The sequence below is a fragment of the Serinus canaria genome, chromosome 27, assembly GCF_022539315.1.
Source record: "Serinus canaria isolate serCan28SL12 chromosome 27, serCan2020, whole genome shotgun sequence".
Classification (NCBI taxonomy): Eukaryota; Metazoa; Chordata; class Aves; order Passeriformes; family Fringillidae; genus Serinus; species Serinus canaria.
In genome coordinates this window covers 1,540,799-1,566,063 of record NC_066340.1, presented here as the reverse complement: position 1 = coordinate 1,566,063, position 25,265 = coordinate 1,540,799, and the positions used below count along the sequence as shown (strand labels likewise).

At 49.0% G+C, this 25,265-nt stretch overlaps 1 protein-coding gene and 1 long non-coding RNA gene across 24 annotated transcripts in view; both read left to right on the top strand.

Annotated features, from left to right (window-relative positions):
• Positions 1–25,265, top strand: part of FBXL20 (F-box and leucine rich repeat protein 20) — a 41,081-nt gene that overhangs the window by 4,413 nt on the left and 11,403 nt on the right. For 20 of the 23 annotated variants that reach the window (XM_050985819.1, XM_050985817.1, XM_050985816.1 and 17 more), the window contains exons 2-9: positions 9,315–9,376; positions 16,902–16,956; positions 18,645–18,719; positions 21,057–21,151; positions 23,274–23,342; positions 23,670–23,765; positions 23,989–24,115; positions 24,581–24,655. In XM_050985819.1, coding sequence (XP_050841776.1) covers positions 9,315–9,376; positions 16,902–16,956; positions 18,645–18,719; positions 21,057–21,151; positions 23,274–23,342; positions 23,670–23,765; positions 23,989–24,115; positions 24,581–24,655 — 654 coding nt within the window. Of the gene's footprint in view, positions 1–6,505; positions 6,528–9,314; positions 9,377–16,901; positions 16,957–18,644; positions 18,720–21,056; positions 21,152–23,273; positions 23,343–23,669; positions 23,766–23,988; positions 24,116–24,580; positions 24,656–25,265 lie in introns of those variants that run through there. The other 3 variants (XM_050985822.1, XM_050985821.1, XM_009096576.4) reach the window with 2 other exon arrangements.
• On the top strand, positions 6,996–8,458 carry LOC127060874 (uncharacterized). Its single transcript, XR_007780246.1, has 4 exons — positions 6,996–7,470; positions 7,513–7,832; positions 8,110–8,281; positions 8,325–8,458. It is a non-coding gene; the product is annotated as an uncharacterized LOC127060874 (long non-coding RNA).

Sequence of the window (25,265 nt, the reverse complement as noted above, 5' to 3'; positions counted from 1 at the left end):
TTTCTGAACCTCTGTAGTTCCCAGGTCTTGTTCGGCTGTAGAGAAGTGAAATGAGCTAAGCTGGATGCAAAATGGGAAACTTCAAATGCTCTAAAATCGAGCTGCCTTCTAATAATTAATCCTGTCTGTGTTCAGAAATTGAATCATCTCACTGACCCTAATCCCATTTTGGAATCTGCTGTGTCCCTGCCTCTGGAGTGCTGTTCCTGTGTTTTCAGGGGCTTTGGCTCTTTAGGGCTGATCCTTTTGGGGTTTTCCCTGCTCCCTTTCCTGGGCTGTTGCTGTGTTTTCAGGGGCTTTGGCTCTTTAGGGCTGATCCTTTTGGGGTTTTCCCTGCTCCCTTTCCTGGGCTGCTCCTCGTGCTCCTGGCTGGGGCTTTGCTGTTCCAAGGAATGGAGGTTGTGCAAACAGAGAGACACAAACAGGGCAAGGAGCAGGGAAAACTTTGCTCTGACTCTCCTTGCAAAAGCTGATGTAACACCATGGAATCTGATTTTATATAGGAAGAGAAACTGTTGGTGACATAACCCAGGGAACACCTGAGGATGCACAGCTGAAACAGGTTCATTTTTTGGTGGTATCTAACAATGTGGCTCATAGATAATGAGGAAAAACTGTAAAAAATAAAGATTTTGGGAGGGGGGTGTCCAAGCTGATGGATTTTCCATATTCCTGTTCACTCCTCCACCCTCATTTATTTTTAATTTTGGTGTCGTGCCACATCACACGTAACACTTTTTAAACCAGGGCTTCGTTTGGCCAGGTGAATAAGAAATAATAAACTGTTCATTTATTTGGTTCAAAGTGGTGGTTGAAATGATGAGATGGGCAGAGATGGAAACCACAAGTTGTGTTTCACACCCCCACTGTGCTGCTGCTGCTGTGGCTTGAGTAGAGGGAAGAGGGATTTGGAGCAAAAATTGGTTGTGCAGAAGGGAGACTGGGGGGGTCCACTGGGAAAAAGGCTTTTGGCCTCATCCTGTGTGACCTGAGAGGCAGCTCTGGTGTCCCAGAATTGTTTTTATTTTTATTGCTATTTTTGCCTCAAAGAGGATTCACTTCCTTCTCCCTCTGGCAGGGGTTGGGTGGCAATGGGAGTGTTGGCAAAGTGCTTTTACAGAATCCCAGCACATTTTGGGTTGGAAGCACCTTAAAGCTCATCCAGTTCCACCCCCACCAGGGGTACGTGGTTTTTTCCATCATAAGGAAAAAGGAGAGGGTTTAAAACTTAAGGAGGAGAGATTTGGATACTGGGAAGAAATTCTTCCCTGGGGGGGTGGTGAGACCCTGGCACAGATTCCCAGAGAAGCTGTGGCCACCCCTGGATCCCTGGCAGTGCCCAAGGCCAGGCTGGACAGGACCCTGGGCCAATGGGAGGTGTCACTGCCATGGCAGGGGTGGCACTGGGTGAACTTTAAGGTTCCCCCAACCCAAAGCATTCCATGATTTCATGTCTGACTCCAGTAAGGGATTTCCTGGCTGGTTCTGGGGATGAACAGCCCAGGGTGACTTCACTGGAAGCTGCTGGTTGGAGCAGCTCCCACAAGGGACATTTTGGGGATCCCAGGTGGCCCTGGGGACAGGGGCTGTGCCCATCCATGGCCGCCTGCGTGGCGGGGAAGGGACTCAGAGCTGGCACATCCCATTTCTTTGGGACACCATCATTAATTGGGGCCTAGGACACTGCACTAATTACTGTTTTCGCTGGCTGGGAGCTTCCTTTGAGTCACACCATTGGGAAAGTCAGCCCTGGGAGGGTTTTATCCTCCCTGATCCTGGGTGAAACCTGGATCTGCACAGCCCTGAGGGGCAGCCAGCCCCCCCTTATTGGGGTGGGGGCATCCCTGCCTGATCCCACAGTTCTCCTTTGGGACAAATTCCCCCCATGCTCTGGTGGATTCTTTTATTGAAGACACCATCATTTGACTTTATTTCCCAATATTTATGCCAATGATCTCAGCATCTTCTTACATAATAGCTGGATACAAAGCCAGCAGTGAAAAAAACACCTTATTACCAATAATAATCATAGTAATAATGACAATATTACCAGTAATAATAAAAGAATTGCAGGTGTTGGGGAGGGCCAGAACTATAATTTATCAAAGCAGCTTATTTGAATTGTGATGAGCCTCAGAGAGCTGGGTAAGTCTAGGCTGAAAACACTGAATCATGTCTCAGGTTTTGGGTTTGATTTTTTTTTTTTTAAATCCATTCTAAGTGTATTTGTAGCAAATTGTTTCCCAGCTAAAATGAGCTTCTAAAAAGACAAAAATAAATGCTGGCAGTGGGTGTTTTTATGGCCAGGGACTGTGCCATAGGGTGTCCTGAGAAAGTCAGGAAGTCTTTGTCTTATTTATACTCTTCCTTTGTGGGTCTGGATGTCATTTTTATGGGCAGGGCTCTGTATTTAAAACCTTGGCAGGTGAGTGTGGCAAAGCAGCACCATTTTCCAGCAGAAATCTGTGCTGGGCCACCTCAGGTGTCACCTCTCAGGTGTCACCTGTGGGCTTGGAGCAGCCCTGGCAGCAGGGATGGGGTTGGTGCTGCCCAGCCCTCACCCTGGCTGTGTCTGACGTTGGGGAGGGGTTTTCTCATTCAGCTGGTGGGGAATTAAAGCTGATTAAGGGAGAGCTGCTGCTCCCTGAGCTGTGCCCAGGCTGCTCCAGGTCCTGCCAGGGCCACCCGGGAGGAGCCGCTCGCATGCCGCCGGTGGCCCTCGGGTAACTCGGGGCTGGAATTGGGGTTTCAGCTGAGCACAGGGAGGGGTCAGGGCTGGTTTGGGGTGGTTGGTGTGGGGAGAATGGTCTGGCAGCCGGGGCTGGGGGAGGAGAACAAAACAGGTGAACAAAAAGAGGCTGAATGTGCCCGTTTGGTGTCTGGCAGCAGATTCTGGAGGGGAACCCTTTCAGTGGGATATGGGCACGTGGCAGCTGAAATGGGAGTTGTGTTTCACACCCCCACTGTGCTGCTGCTGTGGCCTGAGTGGAGGGAAGAGGGATTTGGGGAGATTTGGAAGCAAAAATCAGCTTGGGCTTGGCCCAGGCCCCAGGGAGACTGGGGTGGGGGCTCCACCAGGAAAATGGGTTTTGGCCTCACCTGTGTGACCCGAGACAGCGCTGGTGTCTCAAATTTTTATTGCTGTTTTTGCCCCAAATAGGATTCACTTCTTCTCCCCCTGCCAGGAGTTGTGTGTCAGTGTTGGCCCTGGCAAAGTGCTTTTACAGAATGCCAGCATATTTTGGGTTGGGGTTTTGGTATCTCACCTGTGCCTGTGGAGTTTTCCTTTGCAGAGGCAGCAGCACAGCCTTGTCCCTTTGCCCATCCAGCACTGAGGGATTTCCCTGAGGGGTGTGCAGCTGGAAGAGCTTCATCCTGAGCTCCATTCCTATAGGGTTTGACTGATCTGGATCATTGCTGGTTCAAAAATCCTCAAAAATGCTCTTTACTGAATGTGTCCCAAACGCAGGCTGAGCTCAGGTAGCTCCTGCAGGAATTCCCAGCAGGAATTTAAACTTTCCCAACCAAGCAGCGATGTGACAGTGCCCATCCAGCCCCCTGCCTATCCAGCTATTTTTAGCACTATTAAGCCTGTAATAAGCCTTTTTGGCTGGGCTCTATTTCTGTTTGTCCTGCTTAGTCAGGATTTTGCCTGAGCAGAGCTCTGGTTGGGAGCCAGAGGGGCGAGCGTGGCCGGGGCAGGAGGGCAGCGCCCGCATTCCCATCCCTCCTGATCCTGACAGAGCATCCCAACGGCCACAGCAGAGCCTCTGACAGCCTGGCCTCCTCCAGCAGCCAGCCATTTCCTTGGAGACTTCATGCAGATTAAAAACATGGATGGGTTTTTAAATAAAATTCCCGGTGTAAGTACAGGCTGGAGGGAAAATTCCCTCGGTCGGAGCTGCCCGTGGATGTAAACAACTTCATTCTTTGGATGGTGTCCTCTGAGGAGCCCTTGGATTTCTCTGTCACTTCACTGTGACTTATCTCTGCAGTGTAATATTTTCTTTGCCTCCAGGAAGGCAGCTCAGCCTGCTCCAGCTGCTGCTTCCCAAAATCTTGTCCTGGGAAGGGAGCTGATGTCTCTCATGTCTCTGTTAGTTGAGCTTTGTCACAGCGGTGGAATTGTTTCCCTAAATGAGCAGAACTCGAGGCAAGGTGTCAGTACATATTGAGCATGTTTGGAAGAAGTTGTCTCAGAGCTTCACTGAGCTTTTCCAAAGGAGATGCTGAGTGAATTCCACATTTTTCCTGTTGTTTTGTGGTTCGTGCTCAGCTGTTTTCACTAGATGGGAGTTGTGGGTGAGGTTTGTTTGCTGTGACTCTTGTCTTGTGTCAGTGACTGTACTGGGATTGTTCATCTCCATGTGGACCATGACAGATAAAATTGGTACAAATTCTAGCAGAAATCCTGGAATTTGGGCTGGGAGCCAGCAGCCTTACAGCTGGAGAAACCTCCCAGTACATCTCAGAGTCAGGGTTTAAACTCTGAACAAATTCACACAGAGCTCTCAGAACAGAAAAGACTTTTGGAGCTTGGAAGTTTCATCTCCAAAGTGTCTTGATAGAGTCTGGGTGGGCTGTAAACTCCAAAATATTCAAGCTATGGATGTAATCCTTATTTCTGCCACCAGTGGTTGATTCCCCACCGTTTCCAGAGCACATTATTTGCTCTCTAATAATTAATAATTGCAGCCTGTTTTCTGGCTTGGTTTCAGTTGCTTAATTTCCTGTGGTTATGTGCAGTTGTGGAGGGTCTGGCCAGCATTTCCTGGTGGATCAGGGCTCACAGAACCCTGGAATATCCTGAGTTAGAGGGGCCCATGAGGGCAGGGAGCTCCAGGCCTCACAGCAGCTGCACTTTCATCCTCAGCACACCATTACCCACAAGTTTGTCATCTCACAGTTTCTGTCCCAAAAATAAACAAGTTGGAGCCGTTAAAAATCAAAATATTTACTAATATTTAATAGATGAGGGTTTTAAATTCTGCATTGTTTCTTTGGCATTAGCTTTTTTTAACATAGAGACATGCAGCACTTTATTGCTTGTGTTTCTGGGAATGTTTTTTGCTTTTATTTCCTGCCCACCTCTGTGGGTGTCTCTTGGTTGGTTTTGTAGGAATGGGTGTCACCTTGTCCCTTCCCCCTGTGTCTCCCTTGGTGTCCTTGTGCTGTGCTGGCGCTTCCCAGGCTCTCCAGAGGTTCCAGATCCAGGTTCTTTTTCCCTGCAGTGAACATCAAGGTGGATAATTCTGTCTCTTGCTGTCACAACTGACCCAGGTTCCCCCTCTAACCCTGCAGCCACTAATTCCCTAAAGCTCTGAATTATCTTCATCCCTTTTTCTCCATTGAGCTTTGAATTTTGTGCTTTCAAGTGTTTGGGTTCAGAGTGGGCATCAGGAAGAGTTTTTAAAGGCAATGGACAATTGCATGTTGTGCTGAGTGTGAGGCTGTGGGAGCTCTGCCTTTTGGTCACTTTTGTCCATCTGTTTTCATAAACTTCCTCAATTCCATGGAGTTTTGTGTCCTTGCTTGCTGAACCATTGTAACTTTTTCACTTTCAGTCTTGGCAGCTGCTGCTAGCTCTGAGTTTTTTCTGTTCTTTCTGTTCCTAAAGCTTTTGCAGCTCTCTGGAAGTCTTCTCACCTTTATTATTTCCCACAACTTTTCCCCATCTATTTTCCTGAACTTCCTTAATTCCATAGAATTTCAGTCTGGTTTGGGTTGGACCTTAAATCCCACCCAGTGCCACCCCTGCCATGCCAGGAACACCTCCCACTGTCCCAGGCTGCTCCAAGCCCTGTCCAGCCTCACCCTGGACACTTCCAGAGACATCCACAGCTCCTCTGGGAATTCCATCCCAGCCCCTCCCCACCCTCACAAGGAGGAATTCCTTCCCAAAAATCCCATCTGGCTTCACACAGCACCACAGTTGCTCCTTGGTGGAGGATTCTGTGTTTGGTACAGAATTGAAAATTTTCATACAAGAAAAATGTGGTTTTCTGTGTCCTGTCCAGGAGAATCTCTTATTTTTGACAACACCAAAGAGATGTTAGGAGAAGCAAAGTTGGGACATTTGGTTTTTATCCCTTGAAGCATTCTGAAAGCCTGGAAGTCTAGAATAGCCACTGACATTTTTTCAGAGCTTTATTTTTGCATGGACTTGCCAGAAGGTCCCCATGTCCGTGGTAAATTTAGCTGTATATGCTGCCATGACTTAGCAAAATCCCAATTCCAGCCTGTTTTCTGTTTCTTCACCAGCCTCTGCCATCTGAGCCTCAGGCTTGGAAGGGAGGCTGGAGAAAATAGGTCTGGAGATGCATCCTGGCTCCTGCCAGGGTTCCAGGGAGGGGGAATTCCAGGGCTGAGGATCTCCCCTGGAGCCCATCTTGCCTGGGCCCCATCACGGTTTAAGTCCAAGGGCTATTTTTAGTAAGACAAAAAACAAACATTCCTTTAGATTAGTGCTGGTCAAAGGGAAACTCCTGCAGAAGCAGTCTGGGGATGGGATTTGTGCTGGGACTGAGGTGAGATTTTGCTCTGAGGGGTTTGGTGGGCAGAGTTCTGTGATCAGGCAGAGGAGGCTCCTGGCTGCTTCTGGAATCTCTGTTTTAACCCTTCCTACCCTTGTTCTGTTCTGGTTCCTTTTTGGAAATCTGTTCCTGCTCTCTGATTGCTCCTTTAATTTCTCTGATCCTTTTTTTGGGAGGAGAGTCCTGGTTCAAGGTCTGTTCAGTGCTGGGAAAGGTTTTGGATCTGTAACTGGGGGGAAAGGAATCACATCTCTTTTTCCCATGAATAATTCCTCTGCATTCCTCCTCCATGATTTCCTCCATCTCCTAATCAATCAACTAATCAGTGTAATTAGCTGGTCCTCTCCCAGATCTGCAGGTGCTGCTCTCCCAGCCTTGGGAATGTCTGTCCCCACCCCCTGTGGCTCCAGAGTCACCTGGAGATGGAAGGGAAGAGCCCTGGGAGAGCTGTGTGAGCTGGGAATGGCAAAAGCTGAGTTTAATTAGCAGCAAATTGGGCTGAGAGCTGCCAGTCTGGTTTCTGCTCAGGACTTGTGATGTTCCTGGTGGGAAGTGATAAAAGGGTCTGTGGGGGGAGCAACACTTCTGCTGGCTGGCATTTTGGGATGGAAGTTTGAGAGTTCCCACTTCAACACCGTGCTCTGGTGTCTTGGGATAATTGAAAAGGAAACTGGGATTTGGGAGCACAGCCTGTGACTCTGAAATCCTGGGGTTTGCTGTTCTCTGGGGTGATGGTGTTCCTCAATCCCCACTTCTCCATCACCAAATGGAGCATTTAAAGGGCCATTCTGGGGCAGCACGGTGGATTTTTACACTGGGTTTAATTTAAGTTGGGGTGGGATTGGATTCATGCTCAGGTACAGGATATTTGGGGTGTGATGGATCCATGCACAGGTACAGGATATTTGGGGTGTGATGGGATTGGATCCTTGCACAGGTACAGGATATTTGGGGTGTGATGTGATGGATCCATGCTCAGGGACAGGATATTTGGGATGTGATGGATCCTTGCTCAGGTACAGGATATTTGGGGTGTGATGGGATTGGATCCATGCTCAGGTACAGGATATTTGGGGTGTGATGGGATTGGATCCATGCTCAGGTACAGGATATTTGGGGTGTGATGGATCCATGCTCAGGTACAGGATATTTGGGGTGTGATGGGATTGGATCCTTGCACAGGTACAGGATATTTGGGATGTGATGGATCCTTGCTCAGGTACAGGATATTTGGGGTGTGATGGGATTGGATCCTTGCACAGGTACAGGATATTTGGGATGTGATGGATCCTTGCTCAGGTACAGGATATTTGGGGTGTGATGGGATTGGATCCATGCTCAGGGACAGGATATTTGGGGTGTGATGGGATTGGATCCATGCTCAGGTACAGGATATTTGGGGTGTGATGGGATTGGATCCATGCACAGGTACAGGATATTTGGGGTGTGATGGATCCATGCTCAGGTACAGGATATTTGGGATGTGATGGATCCATGCTCAGGTACAGGATATTTGGGGTGTGATGGATCCATGCTCAGGTACAGGATATTTGGGGTGTGATGGATCCATGCTCAGGTACAGGATATTTGGGGTGTGATGGGATTGGATCCTTGCACAGGTACAGGATATTTGGGGTGTGATGGGATTGGATCCATGCTCAGGTACAGGATATTTGGGGTGTGATGGGATTGGATTCATGCTCAGGTACAGGATATTTGGGGTGTGATGGGATTGGATCCATGCTCAGGTACAGGATATTTGGGGTGTGATGGGATTGGATTCATGCTCAGGTACAGGATATTTGGGATGTGATGGATCCTTGCACAGGTACAGGATATTTGGGGTGTGATGGGATTGGATCCTTGCTCAGGTACAGGATATTTGGGGTGTGATGGATCCATGCTCAGGTACAGGATATTTGGGAGTTGCTGGATTTTCCCCATGGCAAGACAATACTAAATTTTAGAACTGTTTTTATTTAGATTCTTCTCGTGAGGCTTTGCTCTCTGTTTCCCTTGGGACTCCTTGAAAAAGAGAAGTTTCTCTTGTTCTTAAGAGTGTCTGAGATTCTTCTACCTGGTCCCAAGGTCCATCCAGGTGTGCCAGGTGTTGTCCCTGGATTTGGAGGGATCCAGGACCAGCTCTGGCCTCGTTGCCTTGGCAGAGCACAGAGCTTTCCCAGCATTATCTCCTCCTGGTGCAGCACCAAAGATCTCAGCTCCCTTCAGGCCATCCTTGGTGGTTTAAAAATCAGTCCTGTGTGTCCCAGAGCTCCTGAGGGCTGGGAGAACATTGTGGGGCACCTTTTCCATCACAGAAACCAACCCTGCTGCACCTTCCACCTCTCTTTGGATATTTGGGCTGCTGGACCCTTCTTCCTCTCCCCTCCAGCCCCTTGGCCAGATGTTTGGTCTGTAAAACCTCCCAGTTTTGAGGTGTCTGTGCCTTGGTGCACCTCAGAAGTGCTCAGGGAGCCTCTCCAGCTCACAAACACATCCTAATTATCATTTACTTCACTGGAGCAGCTGCAAATCTCAGTTTATATTTCATCTCTCAATTTACAGAGCATCCTTGCACCGTGGTCTAAAATATTTTGATGTAATGCTCCATCCAGCTGTGCTCTAGAAACTGGAAAGCTGCAGCACAAAGTTTATCTGTTAGGAATTTCCTGGTCCAGATATCTGGAAACAACCTCATTAACCAACCACTTCTTCCCTGAGGTAAAGCAGGGTTTGTTCCCTTGATTTGTGGCTAACTTGTGCCATTTTTTGTGTTTGCAGATGTTCTCAAACAACGATGAGGCTGCAATCAACAAAAAACTGCCCAAAGAGCTGCTGCTTCGGTGAGTCCTCCCTGGACACCGGTGGGTTGTTATTTACATCCAGGGTTTTGCTGCTCTGCTCCCAAATCATGAGCTTGGATCAGGTCACTGATCGAGGCAGGTCAAAGGTCTGTGGCAGCAGTTTGTGCTAAATGGGATTCAGTTTTGGGGTTTTAAATGCTGGGTTGGTTTGCTTGGTTGTCTGTTTGGTGGAGGGAGGAGTGAGGATCCTTCATTAATCCTGGTGGGGATGGGCTGATGTAGAGAGCAGGATTCTGCTTCTCTCAGGGCTTGAGTTGAAAGCAAAAGTGAATCCCTCTGCTCCAGTTACACTGGAGTGGACTTTGTCCTGTCCCCTGTCAATAGGAGCCAGATGTTCAGCTCCTGGCAGGATGGTCCTGTTGGCAAACACCAAACAGATCAGGCCTGGTGGATTTCTAGGGTTTGAAAGTCCTTTAAGGTCTCTGTGGATAAATCTGCCCTGTGGGGAGCAGGAGGGGAGTGTGGGGGTGATTGTCCCTCCTTTTGGGCTCTGGGGGTGACTGTCCTTCCTTTTGGGCTCTGGGGGTGACTGTCCCTCCTTTTGGGCTCTGGGGGTGATTGTCCCCCCTTTTGGGCTCTGGGGGTGATTGTCCCTCCTTTTGGGCTCTGGGGGTGATTGTCCCCCTTTTGGGCTCTGGGGGTGATTGTCCCTCCTTTTGGGCTCTGCGGGTGATTGTCCTTCCTTTTGGGTTCTGGGGGTGATTGTCCCTCCTTTTGGGCTCTGGAAGTAGAGCTGAGTTTCAGTGCTTTGAGCTCAGGTGTTGGGCTGGAAATGGGGAGAGCAGAAGCAGGGGGAAGCTTGAATTATTAACAGCAACGACATTCTTACACTGCAAGAAACTGGTTCTGTCACCACTCAGTGACAGTGAAGTCTGGGGAGGGGAGTGTGACCCAGGGAAGTGCTGCTGGCTCACTTCTGGAATGAAAGGAGCAGGGAGAAGGGATGAGTGTGTTTAATTTCAGTGTACTGGCTGCCCTGGAAGGGTATTTCCCACCTGATCCCATTGGTGTTTCCCACCTGATCCCATTGGTATTTCCCTCCTGATCCCATTTCTTTTATTCCTCACCCCAGAGTGTGTGGCTGTTAGAGCCCTCCTGCTGCCAGGGTGGATATTTGGGATTGGGGTCTGGGAAATGATTGTCCATGGGTGTGAAGATCCCTGTGTGAAACCAGAACCTGGGACCTGGGAATGAGGGGCACCTGTGGGAGGAGCAGGATGGAGTCACAACCTCCACAGCAGGAGTTTGCACAGGGGTTTGCAGGTGGCAGCTGCTGTGCTTGTCCTGAACCAGGAAAAGAGTGGTAAAAAATTGTCTTTCTGGATTTTCTGAGATGATTTTCTTTTTCTGATGGGAGCAGATACAACAAACCTGGGTTTTTGTCCCTGTGCTGAGGTGACAAGACAGAAGTAGGTTGGGGACAGGTGAAGAGCCCTGATGGGTGAGGCAGGGAGTCTCTGTGGCACTGGGAGGGTGGGGAATAGGGTAGGGAGAAAAAGGTTGGGTGGTGGAATGTAAATGGGATTTTGCATGGATGTCAGGGAAGGAGAAGTGTGAGGGCATGGGGCTGCCAGGAGGAGAGCTTCTCTTGGAGCTGGGTGAAGATTCTGACAGATGGAAGTGGAATGATCCTGAGTGGAGCCAGGAGCTGAGGTTTGGCTCATTGCTGTGTGTGTGAAGGTGCAGCCACCTCCAGAGGTGTCACCTCCTGGCTCTCAGCTGGAGCAGGTGCAGCAGTGCCAGGACATGGATTGGTCACCTCCTGCTGGGGCTGTCCCATTCCTGGCAGTGCCCAAGGCCAGGCTGGACAGGGCTTGGAGCACCCTGGGACAGTGGGAGGTGTCCCTGCCCATGGCAAGGGTGGCACTGGGTGGGATTTAAGATCCAACCCAAACCAGACTGAAATTCTATGGAATTAAGGAAATTTATGAAAACAGATGGACAGAAGTGGTGGGAAATTGTAAAGGTGAGAAGACTTCCAGAAAGCTGCAGAAGCTTTAGGAACATCAAGAACAGAAAAAACTCAGAGCTAGCAGCAGCTGCCAAGTCTGAAAGTAGAAAAGGCTTTAAGGTCCCTCCCAACCCAAACCATTCCCTGAATTCCATGAACACTGCTGGACAGTTGGAGAAGGGTTTGTGGCAGGAAGGAGGGAAGGTCCTGCATGGAGCAGGGAATTTCATCAGGACAAGCCCCAGTGTGGCTGAGTTCCCTCTCTCCTGCCCTGTGGAAATGTCTGTGCCTGTTGTGTCCTGCTGTCCCTGCTCATCCCAACCTGCTGGAGAGCAGGGAATTGTTCAGGATCTGGTGGAACCGAGGCGAAATCAGGAGTTGATAAATGTTTAAAGCTCATAAGTAATGGTTTGGAGAGCTGGAATTCACTGTTAGCATACTGTGAAAATTAATTACTGTGCATTGACAGTGCAGCCTTTGAAAGAGGAGCTTGGATGGCTTTTCTGCAGGAATCTCCTGTAAATGGGTGTCACTGTGTGTGGGACAAAGGCTGGTGTGTTTGGGCACTGCTCTGTGAAGTCCTGGCCCTGCTCTGGGCACTCTCAGGCAGCCTCGGGGTCCCCTGTGTGTGGAGTGAAAGCTGCACTTGGGCAAAATAGAGGAGGAGGATGTGAAAGAGGAGAACAGCAGCCTTTGTTATCCCTAAAAATCCAGGGATGGGCCAGGAGGGTGGTGCTCCTGATGGAGCCTGAGCACCTCAGGCTCCCTGTCCTGAGCCTGGGATGCAGCAGTGACAATCCTGTTCTGCCCCACCTGCACTGGGGACATTGTCCTGCATGTCCAGGGAGCAAGACAGGGTGGGCAGGTCAGAGAATCCTGGAATGGTTTGGGTTGGAAAGGACCTTAGGGATTGTCTGGTTCCACTTTCCATGGGTAGGGACACCTCCCACTGTCCCAGGCTGCTCCAAGCCCTGTCCAGCCTGGCCTTGGGCACTGCCAGGGATGGAGCAGCCCCAGCCCCAGCAGGTGGTGACCAATCCATGTCCTGGCACTGCTGCACCTGCCCAGCTCTGTCCCCTGCCAGCTGAGAGCCAGGAGGTGACACCTCTGGAGGTGTCACCTCCTGGCTGCACCTTCACACACACAGCAATGAGCCAAAGCAGCAAAAAGCAGAATTCCCTGTGCCCCAGCTCCTCCCTGGGCAGTGACTCCCAGAGGTGGAATCCATGCTCCCTGTAGGCTCCAGCTGTGGTTGTGTCCCCAGAGGGACATCCTGTCCCTTTCCCCCTGCTGTTGGAGAGGAGCTTTCCTTCCCTGAGCCTGGGAGCCACCCCCAGCCCCAATTTCCCTGGCAGAGGTGGTCTGTGCTGCCCTCCTGGAGGAGGTGGCACTCCCAGTGCTGCACAGCTCCTGCTTGGCCCCAGCAGGATCAGCCTGCAGGAATTCAGCTGTTCCTGCTGGGTCACAGGCAGGTCAGGCAGTTTGCAGCTCTCTCCTGGCCTAAGCAGCTTTGAGTCCCTGCTCTGCCCATCCAGCCCTGCCCAGCACATGCCCAGCCTGGCTCTGCCCATCCAGCCCTGCCCGGCACATGCCCAGCCTGGCTCTGCCCATCCAGCCCTGCCCAGCACATGCCCAGCCTGGCTCTGCCCATCCAGCCCTGCCCAGCACATGCCCAGCCTGGCTCTGCCCATCCAGCCCTGCCCAGCCTGGCTCTGCCCATCCAGCCCTGCCCAGCACGTGCCCAGCCTGGCTCTGCCCATCCAGCCCTGCCCAGCACATGCCCAGCCTGGCTCTGCCATCCCCACGTGCTGATTTATCCCTGGGAGTTGTGCCCGTGGGGAGCTCTGAGTTGGCAGCAGAGCCGTGGTGTCCGTCCCCCTGCCCAGCCCATGGGAGCAGGGCTGAACTGGGAATGAACTGGGATTGAACTGGGGTGGTGGGGGGTTTGCTGGCACAAATTGGTGTTGGTAATTTTAGCAGGCTGAAGGTCTAAGCTGGCTCACCTCAGAGCCTGCAGCATGCAGGGATTTCATGAGAGTCTTGACCCTAATCTAATTAGAGCAGCAGTGGGAAAGTGAGGAGTCCTAGAAACCCCTGAGTGGATTAAGAGGTTGAAACCTGAAAATTGCTCAGACTGAGTGTTTTACCCAAATTGTGCAGAGCTGAGCTGTTCAGACAAATTCAAACACATAGGGAGTCCCTTTGCAGTGAGACAATTTAATCTGCTGCAATTCCAGATTTAATTCCTGTTTGGGAAGCTCAGTCTGCCTTCATCTGTGATCAGTGTTTGATGATAAAGTTAATTTTGGGGATTATTTTCCCACTGAGGACTCTGAAGAATAAAAAGACCCATGTAAAAGGGCTCACCAGGCAGCTGTGAGCAGGACAGGAATCCTGTTTGGCTGGAAAAATCAATGTCCCAGCACGGTGCTTTTGGACCTGTTAATGCAGAATTGGGAAAAATCATTCAATTAGTGCTGATCAGCCTTCTGCTGCAGCTCAGTCACTGCTTATTTGTGGGGTTTGGGGTATTTTAGTGTTCCTTGGAGAGGTAAATCCCATCCTCAGGGCTGCAGGGGAATTCTCAGCTGGGATCATGGTGCCTGCTGCTCTTCCTGATCTGGACCCAGTTCTGAAATGATGAAAATCCACGACCAAGGAGTGCCTGCTGTGAAAAAGTTCTTTTTGCAGCCTGATTGTGCTGAATCATCCCCTCAGGGTCTTGGAGAAGTGCAGGAGGAGCTGAGGGAACACTGGGAAAGTCTCTGGAGCTGCTCAGGGCTGAGATCTCCGTGCTGGGGAAGGCAGAGGGGTGAGGGTTTGGCCAGGGGGAATCCCTGATGATGTGTGGGCAGGCTGGCAAGGGAGGAGCAGGAAGTGGAGGAGAATTTATCCCAGATTTCCCAGCCCTGAGAGAGGGATGAGGTGATCATTAACAGTCTGGGATTCCCATGGAATAGGGAATTTTAATGAAAATAGAGACAACTTCCATAGTGAGTGATCCACAGAATGGAAGTTTTATTCTCTCCTACAACAGGAATTTGAAAGTAAGAATTTTCCCCAGCTTTTCTCATTTCCCAGCCTTTCCTGGTGTTCTTGTGCATGGACAAGGTGCTGAAGAAACCCTTGGACACCAATAAATGATTTTGGGCTCAGGGGGAGCCTTGTCTGCAGGCAGGGAAGATGGAAGTGCTCTGAAATCCAGAATTTGGGATTCCTGACAGCATTAAAGTGCACTGGGCTCTTCTGCAGAGTTTCCCCCAGCACATCACTGTCAGATTTGTCTCATGGTGAGATCAGAAGTGCCTTGACCCCCTTGGGTCTTAACCCCTTAACTCCTGGATCCATGAGTATCCCTGGGAAGTGCAGGAACACAGGAGGGAATGTTCATCCTGATTTAGCTGAGTGCTGCTGTGGGATACCTTTAGCATCAATGTTCTGATAAATAATCTGCATTTACCTCCATCAGGAGCACCCTTTTCCCCAGTATTGGTGTTTCTGAAGGGCTTTTTCCATCCCTGCTTCTCAGGATGCTTGTGGCTGACAACATTTGCCTTCTCTTTCGAGTGGCCTTCAAGCTGAAAATATTAATTAAAATATCTAAGCACATTGTGGTTGAACTCTTGTATTATCTTTGCAAAAACTCCAGTTTTATAATTGTTCCCAAAGGGAACGAGACCTTGATGTCCTCCCACCCTCCACTTGACCTCGTCTCTTTTGGGCCACCATTGTTTGAATAACCAGAAACCCTCAAATGCCATCGAAATCCCATTGAATTTTATCCATTATTGATGTCTTGGTGCAGACTGGGAGCTTTCCATGGGCTGGCTGCTTCCCCAGCTGGGGGGTGTGATGTGATCCCCAGGGCAATCCTGGCAGTCTCAGCTGTGTCATTCCTTTGTCCTAATAATAGCCCAGCAGTCCTGGGCGGTGGCTGGGTCCCCAGGGTGTGCCCTGGCCCAGGGTGCCACTCAGGAGTGACCACAGTGTCATTGTCCCTCCTGGATGAGCACATCTGGCTCTGCCACTTGTGGAAGTGCAAAATCCTGGAAGGGTTTGGGCTGGAAGGGACCTTAAAGCCCATCCACTCCCAGCCCTGCCACTGTCCCCGTTGGCTCCAAGCCCTGTGACACTTCCAAGGATCCAGGGGAAACCCATCCCAGCCCCTCCCCACTCTGACAGGGAGGAATTTCTTCCCAATATCCCACCCAGCCTTGCCTTGTGGCAGTTGAACCCCATTCCCCCCTGTCCTGGCACTGCAGGTCCTTGGAAATGTCCCCTGTCCATCTTTCCTGTCCCCCTTCAGGTGCTGGCAGGCCACAGTTGGGTCACCCTTAGTTCCCCAGGTTGGGCAATCCCAGCTGGCCCAGCCTTCCCCCCCAGCAGGGCTGGGATCCTCCCTGGGATCACTCTGGGAACCAGGAATGAGCACCAAAACCAGTCTGGAGTGGGTGATGAGGGCTGGCAGTGCCCACACTGAGGGATGGCACTGTCCTGATCCAGAGCTGGGAATTTCTGCCCATTTCTGGGAGCTGGTAGTGAGGGATGGCACTGCCCTGATCCAGAGCTGGGAATTTCTGCCCATTTCTGGGAGCTGGTAGTGAGGGATGGCAGTGCCCTGATCCAGAGCTGGTAATGAGGGATGGCACTGGCCATTTCTGGGAGCTGGGAATGAGGGATGGCACTGCCCTGATCCAGAGCTGGTCATCAGGGATGGCACTGGCCATTTCTGGGAGCTGGTAATGAGGGATGGCACTGCCCTGATCCAGAGCTGGTAATGAGGGATGGCACTGGCCATTTCTGGGAGCTGGGAATGAGGGATGGCAGTGTCCAACTGAGGGATGGCACTGCCCTGATCCAGAGCTGGTCATCAGGGATGGCACTGCTCTCAATGGGGGATGGCACTGTCCTGATCCAGAGCTGGTCATCAGGGATGGCACTGCTCTCAATGGGGGATGGCACTGTCCTGATCCTGGAGCTGGTAATGAAGGATAGCAGTGCCCACAGTGGGGGATGGCAATGTCCTGATCCAGAGCTGGGAATGAGGGATGGCACTGCCCACTTTTGGGAGCTTGTAATGAGGGATGACACTGCCCACAATGAGGGGTGACACTGTCCTGATCCAGAGCTGGTAATGAGGGATGGCACTGCCCACACTGAAGGATGGCACTGCCCATTTCTGGGAGCTGGTGCTGAAGGTGTTGAAGTGTTCAATTCCCTCCTGTGCAGTCAGAGCCAGCCCAGATCCCAGCTGGTGCTCCATGTCCTGGGGGCTCCTGCGAGGCTCCCTGGGGTGAGCAGTCAGTGCTCTGGGTCAGGACCCTCTCCAAGGTGGGAGCTTTCTGTTTCCCGGTGGCTCCATGGCCGTGTTTTGTTTCCATTTGGGAGCTGCTGCCTCTGCACTTCCTTTCACAGTTCAGCTTTCAGCCAAATCACAAAGAAGTTTTGCTGTCCCAGTCCTTTTTATTTTCCCCCCTCTCCCCCTTTGTTTTCCACGTCCCCTTTTGTTTTAAATGTCACAAACCTATAAGGCATCTCTTCTTTCTGTTCCAGAATTTTCTCTTTCCTGGATGTGGTCACTCTGTGTCGTTGTGCTCAAGTTTCCAGGGTAAGAACCCTCCTCTTTCCTGGTGGATTTTAGCAGGGGGTTGGATTTGGGTGACAGTCCTCCCTTCCCAGGGGGGTTGGGCCAGGGAGCTTTGTGCCACTCAGCTGGGGTTATTTAGTGTCCCCTGGCAGTCCTGGAAAATTCCCACAGCACCAGTGAGGGGGAATTCCAAGCTGGAGTAGCATTTTCCAGTGTCCCAGGTACAGAGGGGAGGGGGCTGATGTTTTGCCCAGAGCTCTCCCCTCATTCTGGCTTTTACAGGGAGCTCACCCTGCTGAAATCCCCAACATGGGATGAGCCCAGAATGGCATCCTGGGGGTTTGGGTGGAAATTTTAATTCACAGAGATGCTGCACAGTCAATAAAAGTTCATTTTCTCCTTGGATGGCAGTAAAGTGAGGGGTTGTTCTTGGGTTAATCCAGCTTGGATTGTTTGCTTGGGAGAATTCCTCCAGCTGGACTGGGAGGTTCAGTTATCTGCAGCTGCCAGATTTATTCAGGTTTTTTTTTCCTGCCAGTGTCTGGTAACTCCCAGGGGAAGCAGCACAGCAAGGGCAGGGTGGTGATCCAGGGAAGGTGTTGGAGTGCTGTGTTCACCCTCCTGCCTGGCTGGCACCTGCACAAACCCATCAGTCCTGGCTCCAAACCTCAACCACCACTGATTTAATTACCCTAAGCACATTGGAATTTTTAAAAAAAGTGCTTAAACGTTGTTAATTGCATTAAAAAGTGACCCTGTGTGGTGTCTGGGCATTGCAGTTGCCACTGAACAGCACAGGTTGTGCGAGGAGAGCTCCCAGCTGAAATCCAGCAGAGCAGTGCTGGCAGAATGGGCTGTCAGGGACTCTGTGCCAATGTCAGGCTGTTCTCCTGGCCTGTCCCAGCTCCTGTTCCATGGCACAGCACAGGCAGTTCCTGCAGGGATGTGCAGGAAGGTTCTGGAACGTTCCCTGCACTGCCCATGGAATTATGCAGCCGCTGGGGCGTTTCCCACTGCTTTTCTCCTGGCCATAACCAGACCTTAAAACAAACATCAGCAGTGAGGTTTAAACCCCAAAAACTCAGTTAATGCTCACTTCTGTCATCTGCTGTAACCCTGCACTAGCTCCTGCCCACGAGCTGCTGCTCTGTGCTGGGGAGGAGCTCGGTGCAGGTGGGATTTGGGATGGAAACCCCCCCGTGTTCACCCCTGGCTCTTGCACAGTGCTGCCTCCTGGTTATTACAAGATCCCCTTGTTCACCTTGATGATGTAACTGAAACTTTAAATTCACCTGAGGACACAGCAACCAACTCTGAGTTCCTGCCTCTCCTTTGGAGCAGGAACCACGGGAGATTTTGGTGATTTAAACAAACCCCAAACCCTTTGGCACTGCAGCTATGGGGTCTCCTGGGGGACTCACCTGTGCCCAGGTGTCCTCTGAGGTGCTGGGCAGGAAATTCCAGCCAGGAATGTGAAATTCCTGCACCTCCCAAGGGAGTGGAAGCAGCCAGGGCACCCCTTCCCTGACTGAAGGACTGAGAATTCTGAATTTTGAGGGCACCAAGCTCCTGGTGCCTGCAATTACCTGTGGCTTCCCCTCCTGGGACAGAATGTTGTTCCTCAAAGGAACAGGCTGTGACTAGGTCCCCACTGACCTTTTCTTATTTTCATATTAACCAGACATTTACATTTTTTTCCCCTGATAAAGGCATGGAATGTTCTGGCCCTGGATGGCAGTAACTGGCAGCGAATTGACCTGTTTGATTTCCAGAGGGATATTGAGGTATAATGAAGTGACATACAAACCCATTTTTTCTTGTTCAAATGTAATTACACTCTAGAATGGATTAATACTCCCAGTGTAACCCTTTCTACCTTCCCTGGAGATAGAAATGATTAATTTCAGTTCTCCAGCTTTGAGGGAGTTTTTAAAGTCTTGGCAATCCATTCAGCTTTTGAAAATGGACAGAATTCTGTATCTCTAGCAAGACTTCAGGGTTTTAATAGAAAGGAAGTAGTTTTTGTCTGTTCTGAAAACAGAAATTAGTAGAAAAGGTACTTTTTGGGGGCAAAACTGCTGCATGTATGGAAGAGAATTCAAGCTACTGCTCCTTGCACCCACATCAGACCATGAGGACTGAATGTGTGTGAGTCATGGCCTAAAATATTTGTATCTTTAATACCAAAAATTGAAATGGAAGTGATTTGGGAAGGACAAGGTCCAAATTGTCCCTAAAAGATGCAGCTTTGGAGCTGCTCCATTGTAGCTGAACCTGTGGGATGTGGATTGTGCAGCAGCAGTGGGGATGGAGGCTGAAAATTCCAATTGCCTTAAGCAGGAGAATGGATGAGGAAAACCCCCAATGCTTAAATCTCTCATCAGGATTTTTTACTCTGTTTAAAACACCTTGGAAGAGGGAGATTGGGAACATTTCACATTGGAGGAAAATGTGTGGCTTTAGTTGGTGGTAGACAGAGGCATCAAAGAGCTGCTGAGTAAAGGTTCCAACCTGGTGGGAAATCCACCCCTGATTTGGTAGGGAAGTGTTAAAATAATCCCTTTGTGCAGCTGAGAGTCAGGGATGAGGAGCAGGAGGTGGCACTGTCACCTCGGCAGGGTCTGAGTGGCCTGGGGGAATGAAATGGGGGATTTGGGGTCTTCATCATGAATCCTTCACCTCATAACGTGCCCTAAAAATGCCAGAGCCGTGGAATTATTTCTTTAGAGTGGAGTTCTCAGGGTTCCTGATGTGTGGAGTGGCAGGAGGTGGGACTGAGCAGCTCAGCCTGGGAGGAGGGAGAGGCTGGGAACACAAACCAAGCTTTTCCCAATCCTCAGTGCTTTTGGGGTGGTTTTCATGTCCCTGCACATCAAACCCCTGTTCTTGCCTAAGCCCAGGCTTCCCTTCTGAAAACAACATTTGTTGTAGCTCACCTCAGAGTTCCTGCTGGGCATCCTCAGGCTCTGCTGTAACAAAGTCAAATCCATCAGTCCATGTAAATTTTTGATAGAAACACGTTTGGCTCCTCTAATTCAAGCAGAATTTATAGGCTTGCTATAATAGAATATAGAATTAAAAATTGAATAAAGAGATAAAATGAAATTAATACAAGAGATTCCGGAAGGAAATCTTCATCTCACAGAGGTCCCAAATGCCAGTTAGTCCTGGAAGGACCGAGGGGTGCTCCTGCTCTCTGAGGAGCAGCCAAAGTGCAGGGGAAGGTTCTGAGTTTCTGGTGCAAATATTCTCCAGTGGTTTTGCCCTTTGGTCCCAGGGGAAGGATAAATCCTGACTGTAATGGGGTCTTTGGGTCCAGATTTGAAATTAAAAATAATTTTCTGGATCTTTGGAGTACAAATGGTTGAATCCCTTTTCCTGCAGGGGCAGAACTCGTGGGCTGGTGTGATCACAGGGGTCCCAGGGTGAGGGAGGAGATGAGAATCCTGGCTCCACGTTCAGAAGCCTTGATTTATTATATTATTATATATATTATATTAAAACTATACTAAAAGAATAGAAGAAAGGATTTCATCAGAAGGCTGGCTAAGAATAGCAAAGGAATGAATAACAAAGGTTTGTGTCTGACTGAGATGGTCTGGACAGCTGGACTGGGATTGGCCATTGATAGAAACAACCACAGAGACCAATCCCAGATCCACCTGCTGCATTCCACAGCAGCAGAGAATCATTGTTTGCATTTTGTTCTGAGACCTCTCAGCTTCTCAGGAGTAAAAACCCTAAGGAAAGGATTTTTGATAAAACTTGTTGGTGACAGGCTGGTTCTGCTCATCTCTGCTTTGAGTAGAAACTGGGGTTTATCCACGGGCTGTGCTTGGGAATCTGGGGTGTAGCTCCTCTCACCTCCCTTGGGGAGTCTGTGCCCACGTCCAGGAGCTCCAAACCACAGGAAATTCCTCCAGGTGCTGTAGCTGATTTGCTTTAGGTGATTGCTCCTTGTCTCTCCATCTTCAGAAGCTGAACAATTCTCCCTGCCCTCCCTTAGCCCGTGCCCATTTTTCTCCCCTTAGCAGAGTTTTCCCTCGAATAACAAACTGTTGTCAGTCTGCAAAGTGTTCTGAAGCTCTGGGGGGTTCTCACGTGGCTGCTGTGTCCCCCAGGGCCGAGTGGTGGAGAACATCTCCAAGAGATGTGGGGGATTCCTGCGGAAGCTGAGCCTGCGCGGCTGCCTGGGAGTGGGGGACAACGCCTTAAGGTACGGGCAGGGCTGGGAGCCCCAATTTCCTCTGGGGATAGAGGGGGAGTGATCCCCACCTCGGCTCTGACACAGGAGCTCCAAACCTGCAGAGCCATGACAGATTATTCATTTCTTATTTAATTTCTCATTTTATTTAGTTAGTTATCATTTATATCATTTGGAGCCCCAATTTCCTCTGGGGATAGAGGGGGAGTGATCCCCACCTCGGCTCTGACACACTCAGGAGCTCCAAACCTGCAGAGCCATTTAATTTCTCATTTTATTTATTATTTTATTCATCATTATATCATTTGGAACCCCAATTTCCTCTGGGGATAAGGGGGAGTGATCCCCACTCGGGTCTGAGACACTCAGGAGCTCCAAACCTGCAGAGCCGTGCACAGATTATTCATTTCTTAGTTAATTTCTCGTTTTATTTATTTAGTTATCATTTTATTCATCATTTATATAATTTGGAACCCCAATTTCCTCTGGGGATAGAGGGGGAGTGATCCCCACCTCAGGTCTGAGACACTCAGGAGCTCCAAACCTGCAGAGCCATTTAATTTCTCATTTTATTTATTATTTTATTAATCATTGATATCATTTGGAACCCCAATTTCCTCTGGGGATAAAGGGGGAGTGATCCCCACCTCGGGTCTGAGACACTCAGGAGCTCCAAACCTGCAGAGCCGTGACACAGATTATTCATTTCTTATTTAATTTCTCATTTTATTAGTTAGTTATCATTTTATTCATCATTTATATAATTTAATTTGGTTTTTTTGTCATTTAATTTATTGGGGTTTTATCTAAAATAATAAAATTGAAAATAAATAAAATTAAATTAAAAATTAAATTTGTGAAGATATCACTACGTTTATATATATAATATATAACAATTAATATAATGTAAATATATTATCTATAATATATAAATATAAACAATATCTATAGTATAAAATTATATTATATAATATAAAAGTATAGTTATATAATATATTAATATAATATAAAAATTCAAGAATAAAATAATATATTAATATATAATAAATATAATTAATTAATATAGATACTATGGATACATCAAGAAATATAAATATATTAATTACTATAATATAAGTAAATAAGTATATATATAAGTATATATAAATAATGTTTTATATATATAATACAGAAACATATATAAGTATGTATAAATACATAAGTATATATTTTATATATACAGTATATAAACTTATATATAAAAAGTATATATATGTTTATATAAGTATATAAGTATATTTATATAAGTATATCTAAATATAAATATATTAATACTATAAGAAAATTAAAATAGACTACATTAATAAACTACATTATATTATAAAAATACATTATATTATATTTATTATTAAAAATAGATTTAATAAAAATATTAATATTATAAATATATCATTAAATCTAAATATGTGTAAGTATATAAATATTCGTTTATAGAAATAAATGCTACTAGAATAAATGAATAAATTAAATAATAAACATAGATAATTAATAGAAATATTATAAATATATCACTAAATTTATTTTAACCTCACCTAGCAGCCACTTCTGTCAGTTCTCATTGAAACAAAGCCAAGGGCTGAGGGTGGTGGGCACTGGGTGAGTCTGGTGCCTCCAGGCTGGGACATCCCAGGGCAAAGCTGGGCCAGCAGAAATCAGGGATTTTCTTGGGCTTGTTCCTCATTTTGTTGAGCATTTTCTTCTTTAGAGATTCTTTTATTCTCAATTTTCTTCTTCATTCTTTCTCTATTTCATTCTTGATTTTCTTCTTGGTTTTCTTGCTTTTTTCCTTGGTTTTCTTGATCCTTTTATTCTTGATTATTCCATTCTTTTCTTGATCTTCTGCGTTTTCTTCTGGATTTTCTTCTTTCTTGATTCTTTTCTTGATCTTAATCCTGATTTTCATCCTGATTTTCATCCTGATTTTCTTGATTCCTTCCTTCTTTCTTGATTCTTTTGATTGTCATGATTTTCTTCTTGATTTCCTTGTTGATTTTCTGTTTTCTTCTTTCATCAGGTTTGTAAAATTTTATTCTGAGGTGTTCCCTGGAATTCCATTGCCTGACAGATCCAATGTTTTCCCTGTCCCTCCCTGCAGGACCTTTGCCCAGAACTGCAGGAACATCGAAGTGTTGAACCTCAATGGTTGTACCAAGATCACGGACGTGTGAGTCCAGCTCTTCCCTGGGTGCCAAAAAAAGCCAGGCCTGGCGGTGGGGAAGGTTTTCCATGGAATCATGGAATGCTTTGGGTTGGAAGGACTTTAAATCCATCCATTCCCACCCCTGCCATGGCAGGGACACCTCCCACCATCCCAGGCTGCTCCAAGCCCTGTCCAGCCTGGCCTGGGACACTGCCAGGGATCCAGGGGCAGCCACAGCTGCTCTGGGCACCTTTGCCAGGTTCCACCCTCAGCCCAGCCTGCCCATCCCATGGGATTTCTGTGGCCTGGCATGAATCCATTGCAGGAGTTGTCCCCCTGTGTCTCTTCCAGCACCTGCACCAACCTCAGCAAGTTCTGCTCCAAACTCAGGCACCTGGATTTGGCTTCCTGCACCTCCATAACCAACCTGTCCCTGAAAGCACTCAGGTAGGAGCTGGCAGCAGGGGTTTTCCATGGAATTGTAGAACCATTAAAGCTGGAAAAGTCCTCTGAGATCCTCCAGCCAAGCCAGCATTCCCTGCAGAGCCTCCCTCTGGAGCTGTGCTGGCCGTGGGGCTGCTCTGTGGCTCCCAGAAATGGGAACAGCAGAGCTTCTGGCTTGGAGCAGGATTTCTCCTGAGGCTTTCCATGTGTGTCCCTGTGTCCCCAGCGAGGGATGCCCGCTGCTGGAACAGCTCATCATCTCCTGGTGTGACCAAGTGACCAAGGATGGGATCCAGGCGCTGGTGCGGGGCTGCGGGGGGCTCCGGGCCCTGTCCCTCAAGGGCTGCACCCAGGTACAGCTGGAAAAGTGGCAGTGGGCACAGCTGGGCTGTCCTGCTGCTCCTCAGGGCGTGGGCATGGAAATTCAGGGGTTTGGGTGATTCCCTTCTCCAAAATCCTCACGGTGTTGGAGGTCAGGTGCTGGCGTGGAAGTTCTTCAACAGCCCCCAGGAGTGGGACAGGGAATAAATCACTTGTGGAGCTGGAGAATCTTTTTATCCCAATTTTCCTTTTCCCACTGATCCTTTGGAGGAGGTCACTGTGATCCATGGCCAGATCTGGGCTCGGGGGGTGCCATGGCAGTCCTTTCCTCTGTTGGCTCTGCTCCTGATGGGGTAAAAAACAGGAACACTCCTGGTGCTGCTGCTCCTGTGCTGCATTTCCCTCCTCCCTAGAGGAAATCCCCATTCCCTGCTGTCCCAGCTTCAATTCCAGCATCCCAGTGCTCCCAGTTCCCATCCCTGTGGTTTCCCTTCCAGCTGGAGGACGAGGCCCTCAAGTTCATTGGTGCCCACTGTCCCGAGCTGGTGACCCTGAACCTGCAGACCTGCCTGGTGAGTGGCACTGCCAGGGTTCCCTCGTGGAATGTGCTCCATCCCCCTGCCCACGGGGCACTTGCCACCAGCAGCTCCTTGGTGGCACTTCAGGGGCACTGAGCCCCACAGCTTTGCAGTGTCAGGGGTGTTTCTCTCTTCCCTCTGAGCTTGTCTGTGGGATGAGCTGGAGAAATCCTTCCCATCAGGCTGGGCTGGTTCTGCCAGGCCTCTCCTCTGGTCTCCCTGCAGAACTGAGCCTACACAGGCACTTCTCCTGTGCACACAGGGTGCTCAACCAGCTCTGCAGTGCCAAAAATGTGGGTTTATGCCAAAAAATAGGTTTGTTTTGCATAAATACACATTTTTGGCATGGGCTCTCTGTCTGTGTCATTACAGTCTGACACAGGAACAGGGATGGACAGACCCTCTGTGTCCAGGGGTGGGATTGGAGACTCCCCATGTCCAGGGATGGGATTGGATGGATTCCCCATGTCCAGGGACAGGGATGGACAGACCCCCTGTGTCCAGGGACAGGGATGGACAGACCCCCTGTGTCCAGGGACAGGGATGGACAGACCCCCTGTGTGCAGGGACAGGGATGGACAGACTTCCTGTGTCCAGGGACAGG